Here is a 24535-nt window from a genome sequence, read left to right on the forward strand (position 1 = left end):
TTATTCATCAATACTAGAACCCCTCCTACAAAATCAATCTTCTTTTTCTTTTTTAACACTTCATTCATCTCACTCAACATTATTTATGGTTCATAATTTTCCCATGTACAGAAGATGTTTGAAGCTGTATCACAGGCTTCTTTTTCACATCAAAATAGATCCACAAGATTTAAATGAAAGTTACTGGCAACAAATACATACCTAACTCAACTGACAAAGTAGCGGTTCGGTTTTTTTCATGAGCTCAGAATTTGAATTTACTACAGAGCATCCAAAGACTAGGACTACATTAGCACTAGTGAAATAGTGGCAGATCTCCAGAATGAAACAGTTGGTGCTGGGCACCTGAAACACACATCTGGGGGGAAGAGAATTACTTCAGACTAGATCTCTCCTGGTTCTTAAGACTGAACTCCCTCCCATCAGCAATTGTGCTTATTCCTATTTTGTTTCAGCTGAAAGGAGTAAAGTTTGAATCCTTGGTGACTGCTCGATGATGGAAGCATAGCATCCTAAGCGACACTAGGCAGATTTGCTGCAAAGGTGATTTTCTGATCCAAACAAAAACATTAGCACAGATATATCAAAATAAAAATAGCACTCCTTATTTCCTTAATGATTCTTTTTCCTAGTAGTCAAATGAAAGCATATCCACAACTTAATACAGATTTCTTAAATGTAAAAAATGTATTTCAGAATATTAAAAAACCTCCACAATGTAAGGTCAAACATGTCAGAAAGTTAAAGTATATTTAATATGGTTAAAACAGCATTTCTACCAATAAAGTCCTTGGGTATGCACTGAGGTTACTCAGGGGGCTTTACATACTAGTCACTCCATCAATAACAAACCGAAGAACGTAACATACATTTTTTCTAAAACATTATAAATAAATATGAGAGACTTTTCCATTAAAGACATCACTTGCAGATATCTTTTTAATGTCCTCACTTTTTCTAATTCAAATTCTATTATTACAGTATCATTGAAATTCCAAGCAGGCAGATTTGGTCTACATGAAATGGGGTATGGGACAGGCCTTTTGTGACATAATTAAGACTGCTCCTTTCAAAGGCAACGTCACAGAAGGTGAGCACGAATTTTACTAATATGGTAAAGGAGGATAAATGACTAAGGGAAGGATAGGAAGCAAAACCAAACTATGTAGTGTAATTTTTTTCCTGTGAAGTTCTCTGTCATATTTAACTTTCACTTTCTAAATAGGTTATTACAGGGACAGCAATTTGCACAAAAAGATTAAAGACTGCATGAAACGTCAAAGGCTGCTTTGCAGTTATAATACGAACATGAAAAACAGTCTTTGCAGATGTCAAATGAATTTTAAGGAAATGATCAAAGATATTCTGACAATAGCACATGATGCATAAAGTACCGCCAACACTAGGTGTCAGAGTGCATACGCTATTTCTGAAAATAACTTAAAATATCTCCACTTCCCCATATGGAAGCCAGACCTCCATGCAAATTAAAAAGAAAAGCTCACAACAATCTTTTTTGTTAGTTCTGTAATACTTTTTCCCAACAACTAGTTTTTATCAGATGGGAGAACTAAAATCACAAAATCGTAGCTCAGACCAAAAGGTATTACGAAACAATTTAAATATTTTTAAAAAAACTGCTCTAAAGCAATTTAAATCATCTAGCTAGCACCCTTTTAAATACTCTTACTTGGTTCAAATTGCTGATTGTGAAGCACTAAGTACACTGTACATTGGTTTCAGTTTAAACCAAGTGTAAGTAGCAATCAGACACTCTATCTCACAAATTCTTGAAAGCTTACATACAATGTACGTAATATGCATATTTAAAAACTCCTATACCATGAAGTTTCCTTTCACCCAATACTCTTCTTAGCACTAACAGTATTACCATGGACATCCCCTCCATTATTTCACGTAACGTATCAGACTGGAAGTTGCAAAGTTCATCAACCCTGAACAAACTAGACTTCAATATTAAGACTGATGCACACCAGCACAAAGTCAGTCATACAGTGAAATAAATGGAGCCTGTGTGACTCCATTTTATGGATAGATGCCTGTTACTTGCAGCACTTTGGGAAACCTGAGCAGTCAAAAGTACTTTTGAACTGCAGCTCAAATCACCTGCCCACTGGTTATAAAAATAGCATGATCCTAGAGGAAAAATTATTTCCACTAATTTTAGTTAATACTAAGACTAACTCAAGTCAACAAATCCAGAGGGGAATGGGCCCACCTCATCTTCTCCAAAAATAAGAAAAACACAAAAGTGACTGCACCCAGTGACAACAGAAAAGCTAAAAAGTCTGTTTCAAAAATTGTTCTCCATCACTTTGTAAGAAGGTTACGGTACAACTGAATGTAGTGGTAGGGGGATGGATTCAGGTCCTGGAAAGATGCACCGCACAGTCATACATGTCTACACGGTTATCATCAATGGATTTAGACTATTCCCTATGTGTATTTAACACCTCAAAGGCCATGAGATCAAGTACAGCCATGAAGAAATGATCGGGGAAGTCACTTGGTACCACATTTCTTCCACAGTATTGGTACTAGAAAAATTCTTTGACTATAGATAATTACATAAAACTACGCATAAATTAAAACTTCACTTTATTTTACAAAATTATAGCAAAATGAAACAAAATTTATGTTTTCCACCTTCTGTTTTCTTGTATAACCTTGGCAGAAAGCAACTAAGAATAAATTCTCTTATCATTTAGTGTGTAGTACCATACTGCACTATAGTTTTACATTTGCTAAATCAGGGCTGCTCTCACAGTGTGTACATTATAAAAAGGCAGAAAAAAACCCAGGAAACAGAAAAAGCATTAAACATTTAAAACAGATAGGGTACTGTAAAAGACAAAAATTTGCAAATAGATACAAAAAGATGTCAAGTTTGACAGCCCTTTATTTTTAAGGTTTATATCAAAATACAATTAATCACAAATCAAAAATAATATCTTATGCTTTCTCATATATTTTCTAACGCATTTAAGCATTATTTTATGTTTAATAAAGTGTCGATTTGGTAATCAGCAAGACATTAACCTAAAATATGAATTTACAAAGCCTCCTTCTTTAAATTTTAAAATTAGATAGAATAGGTCGGCACAGGTAGGTGCAAAAAAATCACATTTATTTTGAGAAAGGGTATATGCTTTTATTTCTCAGGATTATTAGCAGAAAACAACTAGGACCTTGGAGTAGGAAATTAACTCTGAAATACAAATTGTTACGCTTCCTAAAATTCTGTAGAACACAGAAGGTGCTTTACACATGCTTGAAACCAGTCTTTAAAAAAAAAATAAACAAATGGCTTACTCATAGTTAAAACACAAAGGTTTAAGTAGAAAAGAGTTGGCTCACAAACGAAATATCAACTAAGTAGATACTAACTGCAAAACTACTGGAAAAAGCCAAGGAGACTCTTAGGTTTTCTAAACAGTCATATAGTTTAATATTTTGATCCCTTTTGTTTCCCTCCTGAAAGACTTTCTGCAATAGCTTACTGATTAGAAAGAGAATTTTCATTTCAAATTTGCGATGACGCTGGAATGACAGTACCTTTTTCTGTGTCTGTAGAGCTTATTTCCGAGACACAAAGTACAGACAAAATGTTCTCAAAACTCTTCCAAATTTCTTCATCACAATGTTATGGGCGATGAACTACTACTTTTAATTACTGAGCAGTGAAATGCAAATGGAAAACCAAAAACATAAGTAGGATATTTTGTGAGATGCTGAATGCCGTTCTTTCAAGATAGTAACAGGATGGAACATTATTTTAAAGGAATGTGTTGCACAGAGCAGAAAAGGTTGAAAAAGCTCACAAAGTCACAAAATGAGCAAGAATGAAAAACCTTCTAAGAGTTATATAGGAACATATCTGAAATAAAAACACAAGCCCCACCCCCCCACCCCCCCCTTCTTTTCAAACAGAGTTCTTGGAATGTATGCATTACCTTAACAACAGGATTCAGCAGAACAACACCTGATTTCTTTGTAATAACTTGCTTTGTTGTGTAATGATGTTCTATGAGCTGAGGAATAGTTGGAAACCCAGTTCCTTCAAAACGATACTGATTCTGTATGGAGGTAAAAGGAAATAATTGTTTCTCTACAAGCAATATTACAAAGAAGAAACTGCAAAAGAGCATCACCAAGCCTCCCTCACTACTAACAAAACAAAGACATGTTCACCTTCACAGAATTAGATTTCTTTTCTGATCTGTTTAATAGGTTTTCTATTGACTTAAATGGAATGATAGGAAGATGACATATTAATAAATGCAAAATTACTGCTTCATTCATTAAATGCAACATGATAAAATAACCACCTATTTAAACTTAATTTAAAGAGATAGGACACAAACTTAAACTCTTGACATAATGAAATAAAAACATTAGAAATCAGAGGAAAGAACACTAACTTCCTAATTACTTAAATTTCTAAGAATTACAGAAAACAAACTAAAAATAAACATCTGACAATAAAATAAAGAGGAGATTAGTAACACCATCTTACTCAGATCTTACTGCATTTAGAATGCTTGTTAAAATTAATAAAACCCTGGCACAGAGTATAAGATGTGTGATTGGTCTTTAAGAAGGACTATATGCCAGGAGAGTCTACAGCAGCTAAAAACAAAGGCAGGTCATGCATATAATTCATAGAGAAGTTGAGGAAGACAAAATTCCTCCCCCCTCTGCTGCATGAATTTTGAACACAATGGAAACAATTAACTCTTTTAATATTTTCTTAGAAGTATGTAACATTTTCTTTAATAAAGACTGCTATGACATTTCATTCTTTCAGCTGTTAAGTGGAAAAATGTATTTTTATTGCTTATCTTTGCCCATACACTTGAAGGGGAAAAAAGCAGTAACAAAGTGTTTATTTCATCCTCCTGGATGTCATAAATTATACACTGCAGCTGACTGGGAAACAGGGTAAAGTCTTATGCCTATAGGAGACTGCATCTACAGGTAGGGAACTCAAGTCCACAACACAGGAACTGCCATAAGCTAGCCTGACAATGGCAATCATAAACAAGTACTACAATTAAAAAAACTCAAGCACAGCAGGTAAGTCAAGTTAATTTACACAACTAGGCAATGAAAACCTCTGCCACTGGCATGAAAGCTTCTTTCTCTCTAGTCCCCAGGGTCAACTTCCTTGCATGATGCATCGTAAGTTTCTCTTCCTTTGGGGTTAAATCATTAACTTCCTGAAAGGTGTTACTGTTGTTAGTAAAGACAGCTTGGTCGTGTCACCTATTTTTAACATTCCTGGTTCTCTATCATAAAAATGTTTTTATAGTCTGTATATTTTCTGTTGTTTATTTTGTTAACTTCATTCACTTATTGAATAGTGACTCAGCTGTGATTGACTAACAGCACTAGTTTCCATTTGTTTCAGGTAAACTTCATATTTCTGTGCTGATGATCCAAAAAACCTGATGTCCTAAGAATCTCCCTAGCACAATAACCAGTACTGCCTATTATTTCCTCACCCCAGACCCAGCCACGTGCCCATTTGCTACCATCTATGTATGACCTCCAGGGCAGACACTGTTCTTCGACTGTGTGTTCACACAGGATCCTGACCATTATTAAAATCACTAACAAACAATTTTAAAATAGCACAGCCTCAAATAAGCAGCAGTGAAAAACAGTAGCCTTGAGTACCAGCAGAGAATTTTGATGCTTAAAGCTGAACAATGAATTAATCACATGCATATTTTATTAAGATTAGCCTTTAAAATAACAGTAAAACCAGAGAGAAACATTTATGCAATTAAGGGGCCAATGTTAAAACAGACGCATGCCCCACTGCCCCTCAGTATTTGATTCGGAAGAAAATCTCTATACAGAGACGAAGTTTGGTTTCTATACGGTGACTGTCAGAGATCCAACAGTGTGACTTGGCCACTCACAGGGACCTGATACCACATTGTTCATACCAATGTACACAAAGTTCTTGCACTAAATTCTCCTCAAACTTCCCTACCAAAATGTTTATGAATACAATCCCTCTTGTTACATGACCAAAACGGTCCCTCTGTCTACTCATTCCTTCTAAAAGCTTAATAAGCTTTTCTTCTTTTCACAATTGACACTTTTTCCACAACAAATGCAGAAAATTCACCCCTATACGAGTGCATAAGGAAGCCTGCATTTCTTTAAGAAAAATTTTTAACTTCCATGATTGTCAAGAAAATCTGCCACAAATGAATCCCAAGAGCAGATGAACATAACGCCCTATTACAATCAGACAGATCTAGTGAGCTGATGATGTTTGGACTGTCCAAGCTCTGCAATATTAAACAGTATCAGTCTTACATTTCAAATGTAATTCCTAAGAGATAGTAGTGAAAATATGGAAAGAAAGATAGCTTGCTAGATTTTTTTTTTCTTTTTTCTTTTTTTTCTTTTTTCTTTTCTTTGCGTGTGGAAAAAACAATATAAAAAAGACTCAGCTTACAGGTAAGCCTCAAAGTAATACTTAAAAAAAACCCAACCCTCTATTTTAACTCACTTGAAAGTCCAATCTACATTTTTTTTATATCTACTTGCCACATACAATGATATACACAAAATTGTTTCAGGCACACCAAGTATACAACGTGCATTTATTTCTGCTGGATCAGGATCAGAGAACTCCAAGCATCTTGTGTCTAGGCACAGGTGATTTTATTGCTCTTATTTTCTCATTCAGCACTCTGACACATCAAAATAGTTCAAGGTCATAAAATCAAAATAAAATAAACACTGACTTTGTGTAAAGGTTCACTTCTACAAGGAAAACTCTAGGTGAAAATCAATGAAAATTCCAGCTGGACAAGTGTCCATAGTCATCGATCCTACAGAAGCCTTCCAACTTCTATGAAGCTTCCAAAATATCACTGCCTCCAATTAAAAAGAAATAGACCACGTACACAATATTGACTTCCCGCAGGCATCCTGCATTAGCTGGAGTTTTAGACAAGGGAATTTCGTCAGTGTAAACACTCATAGGCGATTAGGTTTATGCATTTTTTTTGTATGTGGGAGATTTTATTATAGGAGACTGAAATACATTTTGGCAGCATCACTCAATCAAAACTGAGAATGATTTGCTGCTAATATCATACTTCAAGAAGAATTTCTAGTATTGTTATGAGAACTGTTATATTTTGAATGAGTTTAAAATTCTGAAAGGTAAAACCAAAAATACATACATTTGAAACCCCAAGTAATACATTAAGAAGAATAAAAAGAAATACATTGGATAAAGGCATATAAAAATTAACATACTGTTTAAAATGACCGATTTTTCCTAAGTTAGAACAAGGGGATCAGTTCTGGTCCTCAGAATCATATATGCGTGCAACATCCACAAGCACTTGTGTTGTATTGAACAAAACAATATCCATAGGGCTAAAAAGAACATATGCATCTCTAGGGCAGCAGGGACTTCAATTCCCAACTGTATAGAGACCAACACAGATTATTTTCTTCTCTGTGAATGTTTCCATTTTTCAGAAGGAATCTTTACATTTGAATTAGAAGTAGCCTACTTAGCACCAACTATGAAAATGGGTTTAAAAATAAATACAGCTACATGCATAAATTAGTAGTAACAAGTTCTGGGTTTCAAAGCATTTACAAAAATATCTTGGTTTTTAAATATAAGATAAAATATGTTGAATAACTTCATACTTCATACTGTTCCTTTGTTTCCCAAAATGATCTTTTCCCCGATTTCCACACTGATGGAAATAATTCCAACAGCTTTCCTATTTTCATATAAAGGCAAAAGCCTTTTGCCATAGTAAATTATGTAGACCCTAAATTGTTTAGCTGGAATTATAAGCTTCCTAACTTTGAATATTCAGTACTGTATCAGAGACGTACATCAGCATATTGTATGATAAAGTGTCTCCGTTGTCCATCTGAAAACACAGAAAGGACATATTCACCAGGTTTCCCGTGGCTCTCTCGCACCAAGAAGTCTCCTTGCTGTTTTAACAGCTCCTGGGCTTCTATTCTTGGAATTGCACCATGATACCAGTCTTGCTCAGCCAATGGTTTCTCAGTGGTTGAAATTACATCAAAGAACTTGGGAAAAATATTGAAGAAAAATGTTACTATAACAGTACATTTTTAGAGTTCACTTTTACATGAAAAGCATGATAACAATAATTTCTGTTTCTCTAGCTAAATTATGTATTCCTATTAACAAACAAAATCAAAGCTTTTATATTCACACAGAAGACATACTGATCACCTTTTCTATTACCTAAAAACCTAACATATAAAAAGCAGCTTATGGAAATGTCCATAAACCATGTAATATTTTTCAATTAGCCTGCTACTTCTCCTAAGCCATACCAACCAACTCCTTCTTATGCATTCTAACGTGGTATTAACAGCAATTCAAAATGAACCATTTCTTTATCCAGACAGAAACTTCTCAGACATAAAAACTTAAGATATTGATTTATATAAAGTATTTCAAATGGATAAATTCTTTTCACAGGTTTTACGAATTGCCAATTACCAAATTTTACCAATTATACAATCTACCAATTACCAATCGCAAACCAATTACTAGCTCTATAAGACATTCTTCCTAGCATTTACACTGTAGCACAGAATATACACCTGGGTGTATGGTGCTTATGAACTTTAGCATAGAGTTTATGAAGGCACAAAGATTTTAAGAAATTCTTTTCATTGGCTATAACTGGAAGCTAATGAGTTTTAAGCTATAATCTCACATATTTAACAAGCTTACATTGTTTAAGCAAACACCAAGGAAAACTTCATACTTTGTTCAATGACCTCTTCAGATGTACTTGTATAGCTAGACAGATCTTACTTAAGCTGTGTGTCATGTTAATACCACAGCTCACAGAAATTCTCACCACCAGAGTGGTAAAGCTCTGAACAAAACAACGTAGGGTTTACCCAATCATGAGTTAAACAGATATGTGGATGTGTCCCAGGCAAGCCTGCTGAACTGCATTTAGGTAACAGCCAAAGACCCACACCTCAATTAAGCATGATCAAACAGATACAGACAAAGCATAGCATATGATTCTGAATTAACCTCTCCTACTGCTCTGCCCTGATAAAAAACCAAGTTTTTCTTTGTATCATCAATGACGATACCATATTTCCCCTAGGCAGATGGGGAAAGAGAACAGGAAACGCTCCACTGGTGCATGCAAGGGAAAAATTTGATGTGGTGCAGCTACGGACATGGTGGAGCCTATCCACACATTTATGGTCTTCCTGGGGAAACATTTAGGTTAAGATGACTTAGCTAGCCAAAAAACACTAGGAATAATCTCAGACTCTCAGAGTCTGAATGAGTAGATCCAAGAAAGGGCTTCTTGTTTCCAAATATCTGTAATTCTTCAGCACTTTCATAGTAACATTTCCGGTATAAAAAAAATGCTTTTCTCTGTGGATTCCTGGCTGCCTTTCTAAGTTATACCTCGAAAGGTCTAGTTTAGTCAAGGATCCTGATGGGAAACTGGAGAACTTATTTAAGAGCCTGACAGAGCTCATATTCTCAGACATCAGCACTGGGATCTAGAGCCCTGGGCCTGCATGAAGGATAATTTCAGACATGAGATTTTAGGCCAGCACTGTAACCCACAGACTCATCACTAGAAAGAGTGAGTATGCTCTATTACAGATTTTGCTCTATTACAGATTCAGAGCCAGGAAGGGCTATTTAAGAAATAACAACAGCCTGAACATAAAGTGCACAGTCAGAGTTTTTAGGAGCAAAAGATGTACCTCAAGGAACTGTGTTTATCAGCATAGTGAACTACTAAAAGCCCAAGATATTGTTTAGCCAGGCAGGCAGTCATTTATTTCAATCCTATCAACAGTTAAATAGATCTTAGATCAGAGCTGTCTACCACTGTTAAATGATGCTGTGTCATTCTCTTTCAGAAATTTCTAAAAGAAAAAACTAGCTTTCAAAATGTTAGATAATGTTACTTATTTGGACATTCGTTGTTCAAAGATGCCAAGTATGGCTTGTCAGAAAACCCAGAAAACTATGTTATCAAGAAATGTTAAGGGGTTCAGAGTAGCAAAGCCTTTGCCAGAAAAACACATTTTTACTTGAGAGGAAGTGTTTCTAAGGATAAAAGGCCAGTTCAGGGTCAATAAAATAGTTCATGGTTTTCACAAAGGAAGGTTAAAAAAATTTAAAAATCTGACTGGCAACTCATTTAGCTCACTTAAGAGGAAGCCACCAGATAATAACACCTGCCTATGTTTAGACTGGGTCAAGTTTGAGTCACTGTTCAGACAATCATGATCACTTCGCAGATTAAAACATCTTAAAACCCTTTATGACAGAGAAAGACAAGAACAAAGCATTTTAGACATGCCTAACTATGGCGTTGTTTATGACACTAACATCAAGCTTCCCCCTGCTTTTAAATATCATTAAACTATTATTTATTACTTTAGAAGAAAACAATGAAATTTCCACAAAGTATCCTCTGCTGGTTGTCTCCTACCTTACACTACCTTTAGTTTTTGTCATATACTATGAGGCAATCATAATCAAGGTGGTTTCTCTGATGAAACAAACAGTAATTATTCATGTTGTGAGTGTAAATAAAACAGCATTGTTTCTATGAACAAGTCTTCTAACTCATATTTTCTGTATGATACAATATTCACCCTGACTGGCTATGAAAGAAAACATAGCTGAAAGCCCACAATGAAACAGTACAAATGCAAGATATGTAATCATTTTAATATTGATTTCAACTCAGTTTACACCACTTAGTGCTAACGTTTCTACTGAATTGTATAGTTAGAATTAAATGGTTTGAATACAAGAAAGGTTCGTCTTTAAGGAAGATAGAGGGAAAAAAGCCACCCACACAAAATTAAATTCACAACTTGTTTCCTTAACCTCTACTGAGTTTAAATATCATCAAGCAACTTAACATAACTAATTGGATACCTGAAAGCACAGACTTGCATTCTAGGCCTCTGCGTTTTACAATTTCATGTATGGAATAAGTTCTCTTGCTCATTTATATGTATACAACTACAGAAGCACTTTCAACAGCTTAAATGAATAAATACTAAGATTTTTGTTGTTGATTTGACTGCAAGCCAAGAATAAAATAAATAATTAACAAAACCATACAAAAGGAAAGGAATTCACATTGCTAGATTTCTACTCTCCCTCTCAACCTTTCCTTTCACTTGCCTTTTCTTCCTTCAAGTTTCCCTTTATAGACTTATTTCGCTCATGGGTTATTGGGGGTGTCTGTGTGTTGCAGGGCGTGTGACTTTATATACTTCATCACACTTTTCCTTCTGTGAGGAAGGAAATGCCCTCATATACTTCATCATGCTCCTCATGGACCTAGTACTGTCCTCTACTTACTCTGAGCCCCCCTCTCCCTATTTTTCTTCAGCAGTTTTTCTTCAACAGTAAAACAATGTAGTCCCCAGCTGCCGGCCTTATTCAAGAGAAAAATGGAGCAAAGAGCAGTGTATTATTTCTAACTTCAAAAAATGAAATACTTTTCCTGTACTTAGGTGGTCAATGAAAAGAAAATTGTAATGGAAATGATATTTTACTTTGTGTACTTCCTTATTTTCCACTTTAAGCAAACAAAACATTTTGTCAAGGTATTTTTCTTTCAGTGTAAAAGAGGGGCACAGACACGAGAGAGGAAGTAAAGCAATAAATTTAGGTTGATAATTTGAGACAATTCCCTATGGAATAACCTGTCTTTACCCTCAGTGTACCTGGCTCATTCCCACATGTTAATATACCCTGTGAAACCAATATTCATTCCACCTATTAGCCTATAAACAATAAAAAAAGTTATCCTATAAACAGTAACAGATTTCTGTGCCAAGCTCGAATTCCTCAGTGGCAAAAAAACTAAACAAAACAAACAAAAAAAACCAGGCAGAAGAGCAGAAGCTGGCATTCATGATGCAATGCATTCAGACTCCTCATTCGGTTCATTCATAGCACCGTCTTACAAGAAAGTTTTCCTTGTGTTTCCTCTCCTCATTTGATTAAATGCAGGTCTCTTGGTATTATAGAAAAGTGGCTTACATTTTGTCCAAGAGAAGCCACCTGAATCCCCAGCCTTGCTGTTTTCTCTTCCAGCTATACTTCTTCCCTGTATTAGCTTCTGCCTTCCCATTCCGAGAGCAGGTGAATCATTTAAGTGCCAACATGTAAGTAACAGTTAAACTGGTTGCTTTTGGAAGTACATGGTTTCTAGACAACTTTCTTCAAATGACATAGAAAAAAAAAATCTGTTTTCTGTAATTACACACAAAATTCAGCTTTTCTTGCCAATTAAATACGAAATGGTATTTTCAGAATAGCACCACATTTAATCCAGGACAGCCTCAACTTTCAAAGTTTCAATATACTTAAAATACATAATATGAAAATAGGTAGTTAACGTTTCATTTTCAGAGGATCAATACTGATCATTTTCCTACTCTGCTCTGAGATCCCTTTTTGTATTGGTGTACTTAAAAAAATATATTTTTTTATTTATGTATGCATGTATGTTATTGCTATTATTTCATATAACATCTGCAATAATCACTTCGTATACTTTGTTGACGGGTAACAAGTATCAGTTTATACATTTAGTAATAAGCACGGTTATATAATTGTCACCAGGCAAAAGCTGAGCAGCTGACCACATTAACAGCCAACTACTAATCTGTGAAACAAGTTTAAGATGTATATGCACGGTTAGTTTTTCTAACACAGAATAAAGTGCTAAATCAGAACGCAAAGCAAAACTAAAAATTTATTGGATTATAAATTTTGACTTTGAAGCTTATTTAATTGATACATTATCAAGAGTACATGGGTGACCCAGCTTTTACCGTCTGCCTCAAATGACCCAATTCCAATCTTACTTCTCCCAAACATATTCCAAGGCTTCAGCAATACTACTTAGCATGTACCTGCACCCAGGTTTACATCAATTTCCACAGAAGTTTCCTAATAGTAACACAGTTTGGAATGAAAAATTAAAAATGAGCCACGATGTTATCATGTCTGCTGATCAATCAGAAAAGTGTTTTTGTAACATTATTTTAATGTAATTTTTGTCTATGTAGATGGAAATGCATGATGCTTCCGAAAAAACGATCCTACTTAAACTGTAAAAATAACAAAATGTAGTACAACACTGTGTTATTTATACTACTTACCGATGATGACCCCAACATGGATTTTGGAGACCTTATAATTCCAGCTATGGAATGACGTATAGTGTCAAATCTTGAGACTTTGTCCTTCTTGTCCTAGGAGAAAAAAGTGGCATCTCCAGTGAAAGCAAGCAAAGTGGTACGATAACTGAATTATTAGAGAATGTGGAATATAGACATAGATTTTATTTAAATAAAAGATCAGGACTGAGCCTCAACTGATACATACTAGTAAGTGTCAACATCAGTGGGATTAAGCTAAGTCACATAAATTAAACTGCTGACAAATTCTGTAATTCCTTAAATATTTTGTGCAATTATTTTAAGTATCACTATTGTTAAGTATAAATAGTACATAAACCCTTTTGCACCCTAAAAACAAAGGACATAACTTTCAGTTCTCCTGAAATACCTATTGTTTTAAAAGGACATGGATTTGAAACCATATAAAGATAAAAAGCCCACACAGTAAAACAAAAATACGTATGTACATCATCCTTAATATATGGGGTGGGTTTTTTCCTTTTATTAACATGTTCTTCTCTAACGATACACTACTTGTAAGTATTAGTACCAATCAATGCAAGTTACAGGAACCATTTGGTTTCTGGCACAACTGCAAACCACAGGCGCAGCCACTGCCTAGTTTTTAGATTCTGTAAGAAGAGAGCTCTAATCGGAATACTGAAACAGCCTTTAAGTGACTCTTGTTCAGCATAACTCAATGTAAATTCCAAGTGCCTATAACGTGATTTAGTCCAAAGACTGTGTATTTCTTTGTAAATTCCAAGTCCCTATAACTTGATTTAGTCCAAAGACTGTGTATTTCTTAATCAGCTCTCCAAATCAGTATCAGAGAATCTTTCAGAAAAGTACAAAAATCTATTTTACACACTGACAGTTATTGTTCATAAGACACCCTCCAAAACAGCCAATATATTTTAATGAGTATTTGCAATGTAATTAAACCTGAAGAAGAGACCAGATATTAACAACCTCATTCTAACTAGCTATAGGTTACCTAAACTGTAAGAAAATGATAATGGAGACAGACTACAACTGTTTGCTAGTGTTACAAAGGAAAAACACTTCCAAGTTTTGGAAATACACCCTTGACTGAAAAACTGAATATCTGATAATGTAATAAATGCAGCTTCGTTTAGTCTAGGACTTTTGAATAAGCAACAAAATCTATTCATTCTGTATACAGAATATAATACCAGTGTTTGAAAATACTCCAAAATAGTTTAGTTTACAGGATGTAGTAAAATAAATGTATTGTTTTGGTAGCAAAATTCTGTGATGTGCAATAATTTGTATGCTGTGAAAAAAAAGTGCAAAAACCAGTCAAACAGTCAAAACACTAATAAGGAATGTATTACTCACTGAAATACTCATTAACTATGTGCCCACTTACCCATCAATATATTTTCATTCCTTTTACCAGACTCAAGTAATATTGTATGCCAACTAATTGTCTTGTAATAAAAAACTCTGTGCTGAGTCCTGATCTTTGTTTTTATAATACTGATGAATTGAACTGGCGGGACAAAACCAAACCAAACCAAACCAACAAACAACAAAAAAAAATCTCATTAGCAATAGGGGGGTAGAGAGTCTAATTTTGCTTGCATGCTGGGTGTGGAATAATCTGCTCATTTCACACATCTCTTCAGAAATGATCCATGAGGTTTACCTGCAACTAAATGTATACTTCTATGACAGGAAAAAATAAATGACCAAAAGACGCATGAATTCCACTACACTTCCTCTAAACAAATTCAGAAGTTTTCTTTCTGGTTTACATTACTAGCACACTTATTTAATGACAACATCAAACTACAAGTAAGGTTCTACAGTCACTAGTTGCTCCTTATCAAAAAACGTTTTTAACAAGAGAGGGTTTTTTTTGACTCAAAATACCAGGAAGACTCATGGATGGGGACACCAGAGGACTCTGATAGGCACCACTGAATGATATATAAAGGTTAATAGCTGCATTATATAGAATAAGCATTAAAATGCAGATGTAACAGATAAACTTTGGCTTTGTTCAAAATGTAGCACATGCCCTACTCAAGCTGCAATGCATTTACAAGCACTGTTCAGTATTTTCACAGCACCTTCCCCCTGACATACTGAAATGACTCTATAGCTTACAGCAATGAAGACTCATAATTTGTCTGCACAACAGGCATTATCAACCACATGACAAACACAACTGTAGCCTGTAACGAGTTTTACTCGTAAGTATTTTTAGGGCAACCTGAATAAAACTGAATAGCAGCGAAGTTGGTTTTTTACTGTTTTGTTGGGGTTTTTTTTGTCATTGCCCAGCTGTGTTTCACCTTAGAAGGACCCATTAGATCTTGCAGGAAACCAGTTTTCACTGAGAGTATGTATTCACCACTGTGAAGAGCTTTTTTCTTATATAATAGGTCTATTTTTTTTCCTAAACTAGTGTAAGAATAGAAACCAGCTTGGCCCATCTACATTTTTATACATATATATGTGTGTCTGTGTACAGTCTTATTACTTAATAAGTCATGGTGTTAATTGAAGCCTGCTTTCCAAAATAAAAAGAAATACACATCAGAGCTATTTTTCAATAATCTCCACCCTAGCCACATTAAATTTTGAATCTCTTAGCAAAGGATTCAGTAGATGAAAGGATTATCTCAGGATTTAGGTTATTTAAAGTTTCAGAAGGAGGCTAACAGAGAGCAGAAACTCTGTGTCCTCAGGAAGAAAAGTTCATTATAAATCCCCACCACACTCATTCCAACAAATATCAGACTTCTGACCAACAAGCACAACCATGCTGGCTATGTAGTCACCACAATACGCTTCAGACAAAACTTGTAAGACATGTTACTATTTGCCTAACACATTTGAGAAGGACACTGGAAAAGAATTAGGAGTTCTGCATCATGGATGCTGTAGAGAGCATTCTGGAGTAATATGCCTGCTAGCATACACGATGCAGCTACTAATATGTATTGGCTCATTCAGTTTCATTTTGGTTTAAATGAATTACTTTCAGAGATACTAGCAAAACAGTAGTAATAATTTGTCACTTCCTTTATTTTATACTATACCGAATGCATTCAAAAGAGAACTAATCTGTGTGCCATAGTATTTTATGCAATGACAGAATTACTGCAGAAGAAATTACCATTTACCATAAGAAGCTAGATATGTATGAAAATATATACTGTCATTAGAGAACAATTTTGATCTGTTTCTTTGACTGTGTTTAAATGTACCTGTGGCATGAGAACACATCATGAAAGGAATTATTAAAAGTGCATTGACTGATACTATCCTTTTAGGACTAGTCATATTTCTAATCACTGTCCAGAATAAATTAAAATTAATCTCCACCAGCCCTGGAACTGGCAAGTCATGAATTTTCTATCCAGTGGACAAGTACCCCTAGAAAAACTGTTGAAAATCAAACTACTTATCCTGGAATGGTGCAAGACTGATGAACTTCTACACAGAACACAAACAGCTGTTTTATGGGTGGGACTTTTTTATCATCCTCCTCTTTGGCATATCATGCAAAGCACTACTGCTTTTATTTCCAAACAATATAGAAAGGATTTACTAAGACAAATAACTCTTATTGAGAAACTGATTGACAGCAACCGCTTGTAACAATCAGGTTAAGAGTGTTCTGTCATACTCTGCTAGCAACTGGGTTTTGACACAGCAGTGTTACAATTCTTCTGCTACAAAACAAGGAATGCCAAAACCCTCTTCCCAGTTGTATACACCTCAGTCAGCCACTCTGGTTCCACTTCTCTTTTTCCTTCTTAATAGTCAAAACAATTACCTCAGCTCTTTTCAAGAAATGTCTCAGCAGAAAACAACCACTCTGGCCCTCTTCCATTTTTCTCTTCTGACAAGATGCAGAGGGAAAAAATTAAAGCATAAGAAGCCAAAAAGCAGCGCATGATTCAGGCCAGTTGAAAAATGCACGTGAAGCGCTCCCTATTTTGCTTGAGGATTTCCTCAGGTGCGTCTTTATATATACTAGAGAGCCGAGCTTCTGGTTTTGTGTGTTCACACTGGGGGATCTTGTGCAACATGAGGTCCTGTCTATTTTAGTGGATTTTCCATTAGAATTTATCCTCTTTGGTCATGCACTACAACTGTTATGGTCTAGTGGACAAAAATACTCCTTTTGCCAGACATACATAAGAGTTCTATCACTGGGCAAAATCACGGCAGATCTTAAGAGTGCATGAAAAAACACAATACACCCAGAAGTGTGAAAAAATCAAAATGACAAGCCATACGAATCATATTCACAATGGTCTTTTGAATGAATGTAAGCAAAAACAAAGCAACAGGGCAAAATATTTTGTTCAAATTGAACTGCATAATGTAAAAGCCCAGAAAAGCATTTTAGCTGTATAAATGCAGAAAAATGTATCTTAAATGTTATTACAAAAGAAAAATAATACATACTCCTTTTAGAAAAGCAAGGAGATAAGAAGCTGAAGAGAGATCCAAGATACAGATAAAGCACAACTAATGCTTCTGAGGAACAGGCAAATAGTAACACCAACTCTACTGATCAAAAGGTGGAAGATTACCAATAAGAGGGAGAATGGACAATACAGCAAATACTGAATACTGCTAAAAACACTATCCAGACATGTACCTATAGGTGGTATAAATAGGCCAATACTTGACCACCTAATGAATCAGATACAAGCCATAAGCATGGGTATAGAAGTTGAATTGGGGCTTGCACATAAAATTAAAGAACCTTCACAGGAAATTTAGAGGAAATAAGATGAGGACTTTTCAACTGAAAGAGAAAAAACTTTCAGAATAAAAGGAAATTTTAATTAGACGAACATAAACAGTAATACCTATAAGATAAGCATGATAGTACTGTTTCTGAGTATTCTGAGAATCCTCAGAGATTTTGATGAAAACAACTTCAGTACGGTACAAGAGCTCTAAGATAAAACCAGAAGGGAGGAATTCCTGCGAGTTACTGCAAATGATATGTTCAATGAACTTACAGATAACAAAGACATACCAGACAGTATCGGCCAGAGTAGTTAAGATGCTCTCCTTTTCGTCAAGTGAATGCTAGCTTCATTTCTAGTTTGAAAATACCATTTCCCTGATGAAAAAGGTGCCATAACAACACTCAGCTTAAGGCCTCAAATTTAGATAATGGGGAGAACAAAGAAAATTTTTGCTTTTAGAAGGCTATAGATGTCTGGCATGAGAACAGAGTTTATAAGCAAAAATTCTTCAAAGACACTTTAGAAAAATTAATTTTCTGAAAATGATCCTCTGCATTGGTCACTCTAGCACTGGAGATTAAAAGTTGTTTAGGAGAGGACTCAAAAAGCACAATAAACTTAAAGACTATGACTATCATAGTAACTCTGGCCTGGCTATTGATGAGTGGATATAATAACCACAAAGCATCTGTATGTCCGTTTTACAGGTTTTAGCACATATTAAAGGAGATGTAAATGCTGACATATATCAAACCCTGAACATACAGCAGAACATGCTGGATGTCCATGAAGTCTATGATTTGATTTCAGAAGTAAGACTAATGACATACCTCAAAAGGCTTTTTTTTTTTTTTCTCCCCTCCTGATCCATGACAGACCTGGGTATTTCAGAAAGACCACACGTAGAAAACAAGATAAATGTACTATTTTTACCAAACAAAAGAGGGTATTTAAAACTGTTAACATGGCACTCACACACAGAATGAGTTGCTGGCTGAATATGAGCTGATTACTTGCGCTCAGTAAATCATCTATGTTCAGAGGACATTCTCACGAATTATAATATGCATTTTCTTAGTCTGCTATGTAGATTACCTATAATTGGAAGCAGCACTGTGCAGAGCCATGAAGATGTAACATAGTTATTAAAATCAAAACAGCCAAAGTTAATAAAAATATCTTAAGTACACAGCGAAACCAACTGAACAAAACAGCTATTTAAAAATCATTTTGGTAAGATAACATTTTCTGTTTTAAACACAAGTAACACCTTCCAAAGCAGCAGAAATGATACATAATTGACGTACACAAATGGTAAAACACTACAGTGGATGTAAATTAATGTTCCACCTTCTGAATGGCAGAGGGTAGCCTGAAAAACAAGACTTACTGGTGTGAAATTTAAGAATAGCTATATTTTCTCAGACCAAAGATATAACCCAGGCCATGCCAGTGGCCTAATGGCCTGTAAGAAAGGGAGAAAGATAATTCTTCAGAGAGTATCTTTGTCCTCTGAAGATCTGGTGTATAAGATCTGCTGTATAAGACCTGCCTTAGTCTAAGATATGATATTTCTACATGCAGCAGTCATGGAAGGATTTTCCTTCCACATATTTTTTTAGCTGCTTCCTGAATCTATATAAACTAGTACAATCCATTGCTGTAGCAACCAGTTGCAAAACATAATTACATGTTTTTGAAGAACACATTTGTCTGCTTGCTTTGAATCATCTGTCTGTTGTGGTTATTTTATGGCCCCTACTTCTTGCTTCTGAAGACAGTGAACAACCATTATTTCCTATTTACTTTCTCCACACCACCCAATATCCAAGGCATTACACATATCTTCATCACATTCCCACTCAGTCTGCTTTTTCAAGTCTAAAAAGCCCAACCTACTTATTCACTAATTTTACAGAAGCTCTTCCACGTATCTGAGCATTATTTTGCCTTTCTGAATTCTCCTACATCAATTTTGTAATTCAGGGAGCTGAAAATAAAAAGTGGTTATGTGGAGCCAGACTCTTCTCAGTGGTACACAGCAAAGGACAAGCAGCAACAGCCAATTTCCATCAAGAATAATTACAGTTAGATACTGAAAAAAAAAATCACAATGCGGATGTTTATCAAATATTGAAACAGGCTGCCAAGAGAGATTTCCATCACTGGTGCTGCTAGAACCTCAACTGCAACAAGGCGTTGTGCAGCCTGATATAGTATCAAAGATGACCCTTCTCCAAGCAAGAAGTGGGACCAGATGGCCTCCCTGAGATCTCTTCCAATTTAAATTATCCTGCAGTCCTATGGCATTTGGGAAGCAGGTGCACATCAATTTATGATTTACAATTTACATCATAACAGTGATTAATGTTTTCCTCTCTATTGTCTGTTCCTTTTCTGAAAATTTCTAGTGTATTTTTTGGTGTTGATCACTAAGTAAATAGTGACCCGATATCTTCAGAACTTATACCTTATTTTGAGTGGTAAGTCAGGGTTCGCTACTGGTATATGTGAAATCAAGCACTGTTACTACAACCTGGTCTGCAGGAATGCAATTACACAATATGATACTAATATTAAAAAAGCCCAACTGTTAGAAATAATGTGCATAATTTATTTCTGCTCTTGTGATTACTTATATGCCTATGATTACTTACATACCAGAATCATGAAGGTGCAACACAGGCCAGACAGTAATTTTTTATTTGTTTACAGAAACAACAATAAGAGCATTATTTGGAGACAAAAACCTGAAAGCCTTTGGCAGATTTTACTTAGTAAAGCCTCAGATGTCAGTAACCATTCTGTATAAATAAGTTGATTCTAAAACAGGGGCATGAATACTATGATTGACCCTTTTCTTTCTTTTTGAATGACTATCAGAACAGGATGTACAGTTAGGTTGTCTGCACTATGTTTTCTGTTTAATTAGTTTCAGAGGACCAATTTCTCAAGCTACATATAAACTGTCAAGGAAATGTCACCTTAATCTTTGACATTATTGGTCAAATCTGCCAAACACACAAATATGTATTAAGAGGTCTTTAAGGAAGTAGAGTACCTCTTAATGGGGGCTAGCAATAATGTTTCCAGAGACATGGCACATTTTAATTATTATATACTAAACAGCCCTTTTATTTTTTAAAAAGATGGGAATTTGATTTCACCTAATTATCATCAAGAATGTCAACTGTGCTCTAGAGAAGATGACTGCACCTAACTAAGAAAACGTATGGCACCTAACCTGAAGCACTGAGATCCTATCCAATAGCCGGTTTTGTTGGAGGAAAAACTAGCCAGACAAAGGCTTTTGCAAGGCAGATAGAGAGGCCCCTGAAATTCAGTAAGGAGCTCCCACTTTGCTTAGTGAATGTATCTGTACACCACTAAATCCCAATACACCTCCATCCACTGATTGCACAATGATGCCAAATAATGGAGAATTGATTTCAGTAAAGGAAATTTAACAAACTTACTCAGACCTCTGAAAGCTTAGAGCCAAATTTAGAGTTAATAAAAAAGTTTAAATGCCATTACCTTACGTAACTGGGGAAACATGTAACAGGGAAAATTAAGACTTCTGTCCCACAAAAGCCCCAAGCTGGTTTGTAAATGTTCAGATTTTAATTGTTTTAACTGATTTCAAGAATAGTTACTAATCAATAATTTTGTTATTAATGTACAAATACTTTACTAATTCTTACACTATCACTTTAATAGTTTCAAGTAATCAAAACTGATCAAATTTCAGTTTGTACAGCACCTGCTATAGCTGAAAGGGAAGTATCTGGTCATAACATGATCCTTCTTCTCCTTGGTTGTCATTGCCACATCACAGTAAGAGATCCCTGAACATACACAAAAGGGCTCTCTTGCTGTAATTCTGCATATGCTTATGAGGTTGCAATGAGAGAACATAAACCAGACATAACCGAGTGCTTCTAGCTGTACTGCAATACCTCATGTTCGCAAAAGCAAGAAAACCTACATCTTCTCACATCCTCTGGCAGCTCCCATCCAAAAATATACGATGATGAACTAGCTGCCAGTCAAACTCACCGTTTGCCAGGACATCTTGCTCAACGTTAAGGCATTGCGGCTGCTTGAGAAAATTAAGAATCACAACAAGCCAAAGAGCAGTGAATGAACTACTGCCACTGTTACAGGCAGGAAGTGACCAAAACTGAACCACAGCCAAAAACAAATGAGAGGCAGAAGTATACAAATGAATGGGAATGTATTACATTACTTCAAATACTCTCCTTGTTTCCAAACATTTTCATCTTCCTAAGCCAAATACAATTTTTAGTCTACAAACCAGCGTTTATGGTTTGGCAGTTACACATACTAACAACATCAGAATAAGCAATCAGTGAATCAGTGAGATTTCACGAATGTGACTTAAAATTTCAAGACTATTACTATAAATTTAAAAACAACATATAGCTCAAAATATGATAGAGAAAAAATTTTAAGAGATCACAAAACATGCAAAGCAAATTGACCATGAGGAAATTTTATATTTCCATCATCTAAACATTAAAATTTTTCAGATGGAAAGTACACACATTATTAGCTAGAAATATAAGTGTATCAACAAATTATTCAAAGTTAACAATTCTTAGCTGTATTTTTGATGCAAAGAGGCTAGTTTTATTCTGTACTTTATAAATTTTCACTTTAATACATTTTTACTTTATATACTTTTTACTGTATACATCCAGCTGAAATAGTTTCAGGTGTGTATGACTCAAATTCTACAGAAGAACAGAGAAATACAGTAACACTAGAACTGCTACCACAGAGTTGCAATCAAGACCAACACTACAGCTGTCATTTGAAACAATGAGGTCTTCAATGTGGAATATGTTTCAAAACTGGTTATATACATGCGCACACACACACACAAATTGACCTTGACACCCCTGTTTCAAGTTAAAAAAACAAAACCTGAGCTAGAAATAAAATTATTTCTAAGGTAACAGAAGAAATTTATTTCTTTTAAATACATACATATGTTCTGCTGCATTACTGTTATTTAGAAAATTAAACTCTATTTGACTAAATTGTGATAAAACAACAGATCAGTTTTCCTCCATTGAAGATGGACATTAGTGTAGACAATTCCAGAGTTCTTACATACTCATTTTTCCACAAAACGTACAAAGGCAGACAGTAGTTTTGACACTTGTTAACAAATGACAATATTCCATAATAGCACTTCCTTAATTGAATGGTAGAGTCTTAGGTGACCAATACATAGCTAACTTTTAAATAAGTTAACATCTAACTCTTCAAACTGATCAATATTACTTAAGGACTAACAGAACTTCATTACAAACACTGACCTAATAAAAGAGGTAGAGTCATTCATCCCTGCTGACCTATGTTCAAGAGAGCCATCAAAACAGGGCACTTCTAACACAGGTAAAATTTTGTAAAAGACAGTTACATGGGCTAATAACACAAAGCCACAGGTGAAGAACTCCTAGACTACATTTTGCATGAGGCATGAACAATTTTACAGTGCAGGTGGCTGAAGTACTGAACTATGCACACAGTGCATCACAATGAACTCAGCAGATTAAGCAGATATAAATACAACTTTCAGGCATTTTTATGTAAGGGTCCAGACTGTTGAACATAAAAGGTGTTGCACAAAATGGTCAAAACCCCTCAATTCCTAATAGTCTCTACAATGGTCAGTAGCTAAATTAAGAAAATTATGAAGATCACCCACAGGTACTGCAAGCATGCTGGTAAATCCCTGGAGAGCAGTGTACGTGCCAAAGAATGCCACCTGGAACTGGAAATTATATTTACTAACCACATACTTAAAGTAACAGCCATAGGTTTGCAAGAATTCTGTGTATACTTACATAACCTACAGACCGAGAAACAAACAGTTCCCCTTTTCTCATTACGAGGAAATACCTGTGTTCTGGTTATTTTAAAATTCCAGATAGGAAGCAAAGCCACATTTCAGTAAGTCATAAGCCATTAACTGTTTTCACAGAATCATAGAATCGTTAGGGTTAGAAGAGACCTCTGGACACCATCCAGTCCAATCCCTTGCTAAAGCAGGTTCACCTGGAGCAGGTAGCACAGGATCACATCCAGCTGGCTTTTCAATGTCTCTGGAGATTGAGACTCCACAATCTCTCTGGGCAGCGTGTTCCAGGGCTCTGTTATTCTTTATACTTCAGAAGGAATTTCAGATGTTGCAGTTTGTGCCCGTTGCCCCTTGTCCTGTCGCTGGGCACCACTGAAAAGAGCCTGGCCCCGTCCCCCTGACGCCCACCCTTAAGGTGTTTGTGTGCATTGGTAAGATCCCCTCTCAGTCTGCTCTGCTCCAGGCCAAACAGCCCCAGCTCCCTCAGCCTCTCCTCATCAGGGAGATGCTCCAGTCCCCTCACCACCTTCGTAGCCCTCCGCTGGGCCCTCTCCAGTAGTTCCCTGTCTCTCCTGAACTGGGGAGCCCAGCACTGGGCACAGCACTCCAGATGTGCCCCACCAGGGCAGAG

General features: G+C 35.6%; 1 protein-coding gene across 5 annotated transcripts in view; it reads right to left on the reverse strand.

Moving 5' to 3' along the window:
- FER (FER tyrosine kinase) overlaps window positions 1-24535 on the reverse strand; it is a 192821-nt gene that overhangs the window by 96061 nt on the left and 72225 nt on the right. For all 5 annotated transcript variants that reach the window (XM_056324261.1, XM_056324263.1, XM_056324262.1 and 2 more), the window contains 3 exons: window positions 13243-13335; window positions 7909-8112; window positions 3975-4097 (listed from right to left, as the gene is read on the reverse strand). In XM_056324261.1, coding sequence (XP_056180236.1) covers window positions 3975-4097; window positions 7909-8112; window positions 13243-13335 — 420 coding nt within the window. The remainder of the gene's footprint in view (window positions 1-3974; window positions 4098-7908; window positions 8113-13242; window positions 13336-24535) is intronic.

Source organism: Falco biarmicus, chromosome Z (assembly GCF_023638135.1).
Source record: "Falco biarmicus isolate bFalBia1 chromosome Z, bFalBia1.pri, whole genome shotgun sequence".
Lineage (NCBI taxonomy): Eukaryota > Metazoa > Chordata > Aves > Falconiformes > Falconidae > Falco > Falco biarmicus.